The sequence below is a fragment of the Acipenser ruthenus genome, chromosome 16, assembly GCF_902713425.1.
Source record: "Acipenser ruthenus chromosome 16, fAciRut3.2 maternal haplotype, whole genome shotgun sequence".
In the NCBI taxonomy this organism is placed as follows: domain Eukaryota; kingdom Metazoa; phylum Chordata; class Actinopteri; order Acipenseriformes; family Acipenseridae; genus Acipenser; species Acipenser ruthenus.
The window spans coordinates 2016701-2027310 of NC_081204.1; the positions used below are offsets into that span (position 1 = coordinate 2016701).

The following is a 10610-nucleotide window of genomic DNA, read 5'->3' on the forward strand; positions in this document are numbered from 1 at the left end:
CTTGTCACAGGCTCTTATCAAGACAATCAATCTGTACGTTTGAAACAAATGAAACGGAACAGCTTAAATGGCACAATCTGAGGGTGATGTCTGCAGATTCACACTGGGGACCGCGGGACCGTGAACGCTGCTCTCATCTGCTCATCCCATAGCCTATTGTATGAAGAAGGATATCTGTCTCTGCAATGCAAATTGGAGCTGCGCTATAGTTCAGGTGTGTAGAGACTGAACCCAACTCTGATTAGTCTTACAGAACGGCGGGGCAAGGAATCAGCACTTAAGCAAACACAGCAGCTCTTTGCTAAAGACTCGGGAGACAATCCCTCGAGGTGATCTGAGCCACGCTCATTAATCATTCAGTTTTCACCCCGTGAAGCGCCGGGCCCTGTTAATGCGGCCTGGTTTTTCATTGGCTGGGAGGAATTCAGATTCAAAGAAGTTTGGCAATCGGATTGGATGCCACAACGGAAAAGTTACTTTTTGTAAACGTCGGAATGGACCAATCAGGGCACCACTGGGCATCAGCATTACATAAAGAGACACGATGAACCTGAGAAAGACCCTGTCATTCCTAATATTATCCCATGGATCGAAGCCCTTCTCGAGACGAATGGCGGATGTATTGAGCAGTTAATGCATCAACATCGGCAAGTTTTCGCTGCACTGGCCCCTGTGACCTGGAGTGGTAGTTCTAGAATCTCATTGATGTCATGGGATGATTCCACTACCCAGCTTCTATTGCTTTGAGGTGCATTTTCCACAGTTTACTGAGGTGTGTCACAATCAAAGCACAGCAAAGGGCAGTCAAATAGAGTTAAAATACAGTGAATGTTTCAGCAAGTGATGGAAATCACAGAAAAGTATAGCTAAATACTCTATAGTAAAGCATGGTTATTTTTTTATATTGTAAGACAAGTACAGCCAACAGATTATTTCGATAAAAGCCAATTAACAACCAAATTCAAAAAGTCAATTAATCACTGTCCTTCCCCACTTGTTGTATGCATGACCAGCCCTCTGAAAGCCAGGTCCCTGCATTTCTATCACTCCAGTATAATCCCTTTTCTTATCCTAGCTCCTCTTTGGGTGCCAGAACAGGGCTGTTTGTTTGACTGGAGGTGGTGGGTGATGAGCGGATTGAAACCACTGGAACTGATCAGGAAGGCAGGGGTCTGATGCGCACAAAAAACAAAAACTGTTTGTTTTACTACAATTCAGTAGAAGGCAGGATCCACGGAGCACATTTTAATCTGACAGGTTGTTAGAGGGGGCTGCATTTAATAACGTGAAACATCTGCCATGTTAGAATGGGCCAAAGCTGCTGCCCCATTGTTGGCCAATGATGATAACCTTTGACCCCCACCTCTCAATGTGTGTCTTACTTGCCTACAGAAGCCAGTTTGAATTTGGTTAAGCTAGTTTGCACCTCCAGTACAATAATACTGCATCAGAGGACAGCTTGCACAGTAGCGCAGAGACAGGCAGACAAAATGTGGTCATTCTAATAGCGGCTTTTACAAAATCTATGATAAATGTGTGCAATTAGTTTATGCTAACACAGCATACAATGCTGCAAAATAACAACAGTTAATCACAGTTGTTTTTTATAGTTTATTATTTGGCCTTTAAAAAAAATGTCAAAGAAATAAATTCTTCAAAATCACAAGTGTTTATAGCCACTTTCATCATGGCATGCCACATGCTGGCCACTGAAGGAATCCAGGGTTCTTATTATGGGTAAGGGTTTGTTTCATGAGTTAATGTATTTAATGAGATTCATATAGCCGAATCTCTTATAGAACTGCAGTAAAATATTTAGATTTGAGAAGCTCTGAACAGTGTGTTAGAGACGCTCAACAAAGCACAGGATGACATTCCCAGCCTGGGAATGAAGTATTTTGCTGCATATTTAGGTGCCAGGCGGATACGCTGCACAGGATATGAGAATGTGCTCTTCAGGTAAACCAAACCAGGGATCTGTTCTGGAAGGCTTTAAGAAAAATTATTTGCACCCCTCTCTGTGTAAATAAAAGCGTCAGGTAAGGAGTTAACGTTTTTCATCATTTCATCCTGACCAGAATAAAATATAGACACTACGATCACTGAATTCCAAGCTCAGAATGCATCCAGAATGGGAAGGGGTCTGGGTGGCACCCTGGGCTTGAATTGACAATACAAGTGAAATGAGTTGGGGGTCTCTTAGTGGGCAGTAGTCCACATCACAAAGCCCTGTACATTCTGCACTTGGCACTGTTCTGTAACTTTCCAAAGTCAAAGTTTCCAAATTGGCTGTTGTCTATACGATTAAATGAACCATTATTAACTCGCTTCCAAACATCTTAATGGTTGGGTACTGTAAGACTCACTTAATATGTCTTGACTTGTCTTTCATTTTTAGGTAAAGTGAGGGCCCCAGTCATTACTTAAGGATTATATTCTCCGAGTCGATCGGATCAGTGAATTGGTTTACATTTGTTTAGTCAATTTGAAAGACAGCATTCTTTTTTTATAAATAGAAGGTAACACTTATAGCAACCTAAGTACAATAGACAAACATTTTGGCGAGTGTCTGACTTCAGCATTTCCTGACACATCAAGTGTCAAACCACAAGCCTCAACTCCACCCCTGTTCTTTTTTGTAATGCTGAAAGATGCCAAAATAGAAGAGAACGGTTCAGGATTGAACATGTCAGTGAGACTATTCATTTGCAACATCAAGATCTCAAGAACGTTTTCATTAACAATTACAGTGAAAACCATTTAATGAGGTCACATTTGTAGGCTTTCTATTGGATGTATAGAGCTGCAAAGAGAATAGAGCTTTTTTGATTAAAATAAGCAGATGACGATGCACAACCAGAACATCACACAGTCATTCACACTGACCATCAAGAACATCACACAGCCATTCACACTGACCATCAAGAACATCACACAGCCATTCACACTGACCATCAAGAACATCACACAGCCATTCACACTGACCATCAAGAACATCACACAGCCATTCACACTGACCATCAAGAACATCACACAGCCATTCACACTGACCATCAAGAACATCACACAGCCATTCACACTGACCATCAAGAACATCACACAGCCATTCACACTGACTATCAAGAACATCACACAGGCATTCACACTGCCCAACCAGAACATCACACAGCCATTCATAATGCCCAACCAGAACATCACACAGCCATTCACCCTGCCCAACCAGAACATCACACAGCCATTCACACTGACCATCAAGAACATCACACAGCCATTCATAATGCCCAACCAGAACATCACACAGCCATTCACACTGCCCAACCAGAACATCACACAGCAATTCACACTGACCATCAAGAACATCACACAGCCATTCATAATGCCCAACCAGAACATCACACAGCCATTCACACTGCCCAACCAGAACATCACACAGCCATTCACACTGCCCAACCAGAACATCACACAGCCATTCACACTGCCCAACCAGAACATCACACAGCCATTCACAATGCCCAGCCCGAGGCTTGGTGGTCCAATGGTTAAAGAAAGAGGCTTGTTACTAGGAGGTTACTGGTTCAATCCTAGCCACTGCCTCACTGTGTGTGACCCTGAGCAAGTTACTTAACCTCCATGAGACATAAAACCGAGGCCATATTGTAAGTGACTCAGCAGTTGTGATGCATAGTTCACCCCCAAGTCTCTGTAAGTTGCTTTGGATGAAAGTGTCTGCTAAATAATAATAAAAATAATAATTAACCAATGGTTCTTTTAAGCAGTTTTGCAATTAACTATACAATTGTTGTCATCTCCTAAATATTTTCTGAACATTTTTACAGACATGTTTAAAGCGGCACAGAATGAATGCTGACTTTGAAAAGGTCACTTAGCAATACAAAAAAAGCTTAATGATGAGACACTGGTACAGAACACTGTGATGTTAACTGCCAGTGACAAAGCCTCCATCCCCGAGCAAAATGTGCTCCTTATCAGCCTCTTCCAGTCTGTACACAAAAATGCACGCTTTGCACTCAATTAAAAAATGCAAGGGGGCACTAAATGTGGAGATTTATCTGAAGTGATGCTGGAGGCTAAATTCGAACCCTGCGTCACCTTCCCCCCCCCCCCACCCACCCTCCCCGTGTCACATCTCCTTGCTGCTCAAAACTGTCCCTAGAGGACCCACTTCTGGGTCCTGTACCTCCTTGCTGGTGGCGCTCTCTGCCCAGTCTTCTTTCTGCCCTGTGATTATGAGCCCTTGTCCAATAAGCTGTGAGAGACTTGGCAAAGTCCTTATTATTTCTCATTGTTCCACACTCACACCAGAGGATGCTTCACTTCATGCCAGGAAAACTAGTCGAAAATTCCTCTTCCCAAAACAAAACACAAAATAAAGCAAGCCAGCAAAGTCCCACCCTTTGTACCATATAACCATGCAAATAGGGGAGTATGAAAGATAAGCAAATGGGCTTGCATGCGTAATTATTTTACAAAAGAGTTATAGGAAGAAGAAAGTAAATCAGTATTAGAAATACAATTATTAGGCTTTGACATGGTCTCTTATACTTGTTACACAACTTACAATGCTGTTGTAAAATTAATTCAAGTTCATAACCATGATAGCACCCACACCTTGCATTTGCTTTCATCTTCAACCATAGGGGGCTTATACTCGGACACAGGTGCATGGGCTAATATACAAAACCAAAGGAGTAACTGCATTTCCACTGTGAATACCCAAGTATATGCTCATGCACTTGCACATCTGTATGGAAAGCCATAAATAAAACAATATGCTTAATAAATGTGAAGAAGGGAGCTACACGCAGGTGTATGGTACTAGATATTTAATATAGCAGGGAAAACTAATGCAGTATTTTGGTGACCAGTAGGAAATTGTTTCAGTCTGCTTATGATTCTCATTGGGAATGCAGTGGCACTGCACAATGTCCTGTACTAATGGCAACACAAGGGCATGAGGCTGGCATAAGCTGCCACTGGTAGAATGGTACCCCAGTGGTAACATTTCATACCATTGGTATAGCTATCTTATGAATGCAACATATTCCAGCTTCCCTGGTGCAGATGTTTGAACCTCTGCTTCGTGTCAATCGTATTGCCATTTATTGTGACATGCCAATGGCTATATAAGGATACCAGTCTGGTTTTCCATGGCACTTAACTTTTCAGAACAGAGCATTTTTGAGTTGCACCTGGAAGCTGAGCGGAAAAGGCATCTGTTCTAAATAAAGTAGAATTGTCATGGGAATTATTATTTTGCTGCTTTTTTCCCCATAAATATAGCAGCTGTCAGCAGCAAGGACTCCTAATAGAATGTGATTAACCTCGGGAGAATGCAATGTTAACAATCCTAGCACACACAGTACAGGAGAGGCTAATCCATTGTGCTCACCACTCCGATCTGCTCTACCGACTGGTCTGCTCCTGCAACAACAACCCTCTAATGCCTTTTGAGTGTCGCTCTATTCATTCTTCATTGAAGAGCACTGCTAGATCTCATAATGCTGCAAACCCCACATGTCAGCATAAAGGAGAGACTTAATACAATAAAGACTAAGGGCTAATCAGGCATTCTTTAGGGCTTGTTTAAAACATTCTGCGTTTTAAAACACAGGTATTGTTTTTACTTTGCAATTCACTAATTAGACTTACTTTTAACTTTGATCCTATGGGCATAGTTGAGGACTAGTAAAAAATATAGAATGCTATGTTTACAGTCTTTCTGAGCAGTTCCAAGTATTGTTGCTTGAATGCTGACAACCTGTTTAACAAAGTGCTATTTATATATCTAATATGGCTATTTATCATGAATATTATGCAATGCTCTCTGAGAATATGAACTGAATTATGCTACAATGGATTCACTGGGCCCTATGTCACTAAAGGGAACATGCCCTAATGAGCACAATAGTTCTAGGGATGAGAAGAGATTTTACATGTGCTCTTTTTCTTCCCGGTATAATGAACACTGTCCACATAAAGGCCTGTATTTATTAAATGTGAAAATCACTGGAATATAAATGAAGTGCAGCTGAGTACAAGCATCAGCCATAATTCGCAATTCAGCTGGAGGCATTGTTCTCCTTTCACTGTCCCATTGTAGGAGCACGCGCTTCCAAACCCAAGGTTATTCCTGGATTCAGTCCTTCTCCATTGAAACAGATTGAAACGCGTCTCACTCAATCTGCTAGGGATGTAAGCCCCTCCCCTGCTGGCCTGCTCTTGATGAACAGGGTAAATGATGCCAATTTGAATATGTACATTATTATTATTATTATTATTATTATTATTATTATTATTATTATTATTATTATTAATTATTATTATTATTATTATTATTGTTGTTTTACTGCAGGTCCCTTTATTATAACTTATTCAATATATCTAGGAAGCTCATATTGGTCTTCAGTATTCTTTTATGTTTCAGTTGATTTTTTCATGTCACCCATGTATTCAATGTACTGTAATCATAAGCCCTTTTCAGAGAGTGTGAATATTGCAGAATTAAATACCACTGAGAGTTATACACAAAATACCATTGCCATTGTTGCTGCTTCGCTGTACCATGCTCAGGTGAGGATTATTTGAGGCAGCCTTTGAAAAAACGTGTATCAGGAATGTGAAGGTAGTTCTGGTTTTGGGTGCCTCATATTCCCGATACATTATATGAATGTATGTATGTATGCATGTATAATAATAATAATAATAATAATAATAATAATAATAATAATAATAATAATAATAATAATAATAATAATAATAATAATAATAATTAATAACTTATGTGCACAACATTAATACAAAAATAAACAGTAAATACTACACTGAAGTTCTTACAACGGTATTGATTATTTTGCAAATGCATGAGTTTCAATGTTATATAGTTAAAATGTCTGGTCCAATACTATTCTTCATAATAACCAGGTAAAGCACACAGTGACGGGTAACAGCAGTATGTACAGCAAAGAAAAAAAAACATACTATTTTAATAAACAACTAGAAATAATAGTATTTCCATAAAGAAACGGGGAAAAAAAATGTTGACAATGTCATATTCATATGATTGTATACATTTTATATTAGCAGAATTTCATGCCGCTACACTATTACGAAATCTCTTGGGTGCGTGAACAGTCAGGACCAAGGACAGCGGTGCCGTTTAACATCAAACAGTATGTGTCATTTTGTCCGTCTAGATCTGCCACATGTTATTGCTCTATGAAGCAAATGCAATCTTCGTTTTCTAACGAGGAATCTGCTAGAAAATACACTGTCTTTAAAATGCATAGACACTGTACAAGCTCTGTCGACGGCACAGATCACGGAGAATGCACTTCAGCTCCAGTTAAAACACTCCACAGACTCCGATCCTTATCATAATACCGGTACACGCACGAATTGTATTGCAGGTCTGTACCTATCATTCCAATGCAACTCCTCACAACTGAGTGTCAGAGAGTCGTGCGGGATGTGCAATCTGTATTTTTGATCAATGGCAAAAAATAAATATATGTTTTCGTGTTGTGAAGTATTAATTCAAATTGATAGTTACAGGTATTCATTGTATTATTTTCTGATACAGTATGTATGTATAGATAGATAGATAGATAGATAGATAGATAGATAGATAGATAGATAGATAGAATCAGAAAATAATACAATTAATACCAGTCACTAACATGAATTTGAATTAATACTTCACAATACGAAAACATATATTTTTTTATTGTATTATGTACTAGATGTAGTTATTTAATACCACGATAGACTGACCAGGCTCTTTCATACTACCTTCCAGGATTAGAGCTTGTATGAATCTTGGTGTAACCTACTGTATCTGTTAAACCAAAAAGGGCAGGTTCCTGCTTACAAATACACAACGCTATACATCGACCATGGGTATTCTGTCTGTAGTGTTGCAGAAGAAAAGATAGCGGAACATTTTGAAGACAGTACAATGTGTGTATGTAATAATAATAATAATAATAATAATAATAATAATAATAATAATAATAATAATAATAATAATAATAATAATAATATGAAACAGGAACTCTGTATCAACCCCGCATAAAGAATGTAAAGCTTAACACAAAAAAACATTTCATATTTAATAACAGGAGTCTAAATATGTAGTGGCCGTGTCGGTTCTGCAGTGGCTCTATTGAAAACTAAGTCATGCCAAGGAATGGAAAGGAAGCGTTCGTTTAAAATGCAGCCCAGTTGAAAATGCCGTAGCTCTGATGCGCGCGCCTAATCGCCTCAGCTGCTGTACCATTCCGACCGTAGCCTGCTACTGCCCCGCCGTATGCTTCCCACATCATAAAACATTTAGATGAAAACAAGCAGCTGCATTTGGCGAGCTAAAACAAAGCGTGGGGGTTCTGGTTTTAAAAGAAAACGAAGCGCTTTACCCAGTTTTACACATTCCAGAATGGAATGTATACATCATGTGACTTATCGGCTACTAGAAGCCAAAAAGACTAACCAAAAGCAGGTATAGACATTATCCTTAAACTGAACACACACACACAAAACATAAAAACGTTATTGACGTCCTTTTAAAAAAATGGTAATAAAAAGCTGGCAGATGTGTATTTGAGTAAATAAACAGAACCGGCACCTTTCCCATGTGTTATGTATTTAAAAGCTTTTGCTGCAAACAGCAATGCTTGTAAAACACCTGTACCACGCATGGAAATTGAGCCACTGCACCCTGGGATACGATATACCGCCCAGCCCGGTACAGTTTCACCAGCATTACAATAATATTAATAACACTAATAATAACGAGACACTTGGAGAAACCATGACCTAATTCGAAATAATCAAGGAATTTAAAGATCTTAATTGTGGTCCTAGTTTCAGAAGCAGCAGCAGCGATAGCGCTCTGCTTCCCGTCACCAGATCTAAAAATCAGCGCAGTTGGAGCCACCTGTCCCAGTTCTTGTTCCCCCTGCGCCTTGCCAAGCCATTGGCACTCCTGTTTCGGGGTTTTACTTACGTGTAATGCTGGGGGAATAAGAAGCCATTCGTCCCTGGAGCTGACAAGCTGAAAATGAGGACCGTTTGAATTGAGACGAAGCAGAAGAGGCTGCAGTATTGAGCGCAGATCGCCATTTTTCAATTAACAATTCAATAAACTGTGAAAAAATAAATATATACTTGTAGCCAGTGTATTTTCTTTAAAACACCCCTGCCCAAAAAAGCAAGCCTTCGCTCTTCTCCCTCCTGTGCTTATAGACAACAGGCGCGTCGCTATTCACGCTGCTAAACCTCAATCAGAATGTTTTGATGCTGGACCGACAGCACAAGATATGCGCGATGTTAAGACACGCAGATGCACTGATGCTGCTGTTGCTGCTGCTGCTGCCGCTGCCGACGCCGCTTGTGCTGATGCTTTACTCGCTCCTCTCCCCGCTGTAACAAACACACTGAGCCAATACAAACCGATATATTCACTCAAATATACATGCATACACGTCTGGCGGGGGCGCGCAATAGGCCACCACCCCCACTGTCCTGTTTCCCTTGCCAGCGTTACAGTCAGCTGGCTTTCCACGGACACGAGCACCAGACCGGAAAAAAGAGAGAAACGTCTGTTAGTTATTAAGAATTGCAGTTCAACAATTTGAAGTAACAATTTGTTTAGCATTATATACTGCTGATATTACAACTGCGAATAGCTTTATTCTTCTCACAAAATGGGACTTTGGACTTGATTACCTACAAACTTTTATCAAAATAGCTTGTAAATTCAATACCACTAATGTGCTATGTGCCTCTTGAACCTTGCAGACAAACTATCTTGTGTATAAAAAACGCATGAATCATTCACATTTAAATTACTTACAGCCGCTGTGCTACATCCCTACACACAACCACCACACCTCCCCTCATAATAGCTCTCCTGTCTCCATCCCAGGTCTGCATCACAACAAACAGCTCACATGAAGGATTTTGTTTTTAGTTTAATCAGCAGTGATGCTCTCATACCCTGCAAGTCTCCCACTTAGATTGATTCATTTACATAACAGGACAGGGATTCTGCATTCAGACCTCCCACTCATCTACTGTGCATGTGCTACTACAGCAGTGAGACAGCCTGGGATGTGCTGCTATTTAAACATGCATTAGTGTGTGAATTTGTGTGTGTGTGTGTGTGTGTGAGTGTGACTGTGTGTGTGTGTGTGTGTGCCTGGTTCCTTGGGATAGTTGCATAGCTGTGGAAAGGAGTGAGATAATGATTGGGAGCAAGGAGATCCTGCCTCCTAATACAGACTCCATCGCTGGCTCAGCCCACAATTCAATCACAACTGGTACAATATGAGTTACAATCAGCTTGGGTATAAAGGCGTCCCAGGAGGAAGGCAGGAGCAAGTTTCAGCTACACACAAGCATACAGCGAGCACAGAGTTTTATAATCCATGTGTTACAGTATTCACTTCACATCCCATGCAATCACGAAGCTGGTTCAAATGATCAAACAACAATCTCTTAAAATGAGAAGGTGACTCCGTGCATCTGAGTTCTGTGGGTACTTTATTCCAGTCTGAGGGGCAGAAAAAGCCAAAGCTTTCCTTCCAGTAGAA

The 10610-nt window shown here is 40.3% G+C and overlaps 1 protein-coding gene across 2 annotated transcripts in view; it reads right to left on the bottom strand.

The window, feature by feature from the left end:
* Window positions 1-9463, bottom strand: part of LOC117963518 (voltage-dependent calcium channel subunit alpha-2/delta-2) — a 190642-nt gene extending 181179 nt beyond the window's left edge. For both annotated transcript variants that reach the window (XM_058988347.1, XM_058988346.1), the window contains exon 1: window positions 9023-9463. In XM_058988347.1, the coding sequence (XP_058844330.1) occupies window positions 9023-9138 (116 nt within the window). In that variant the 5' untranslated portion in view covers window positions 9139-9463. The remainder of the gene's footprint in view (window positions 1-9022) is intronic.
* Between the last annotated feature and the right edge of the window lie 1147 nt (window positions 9464-10610).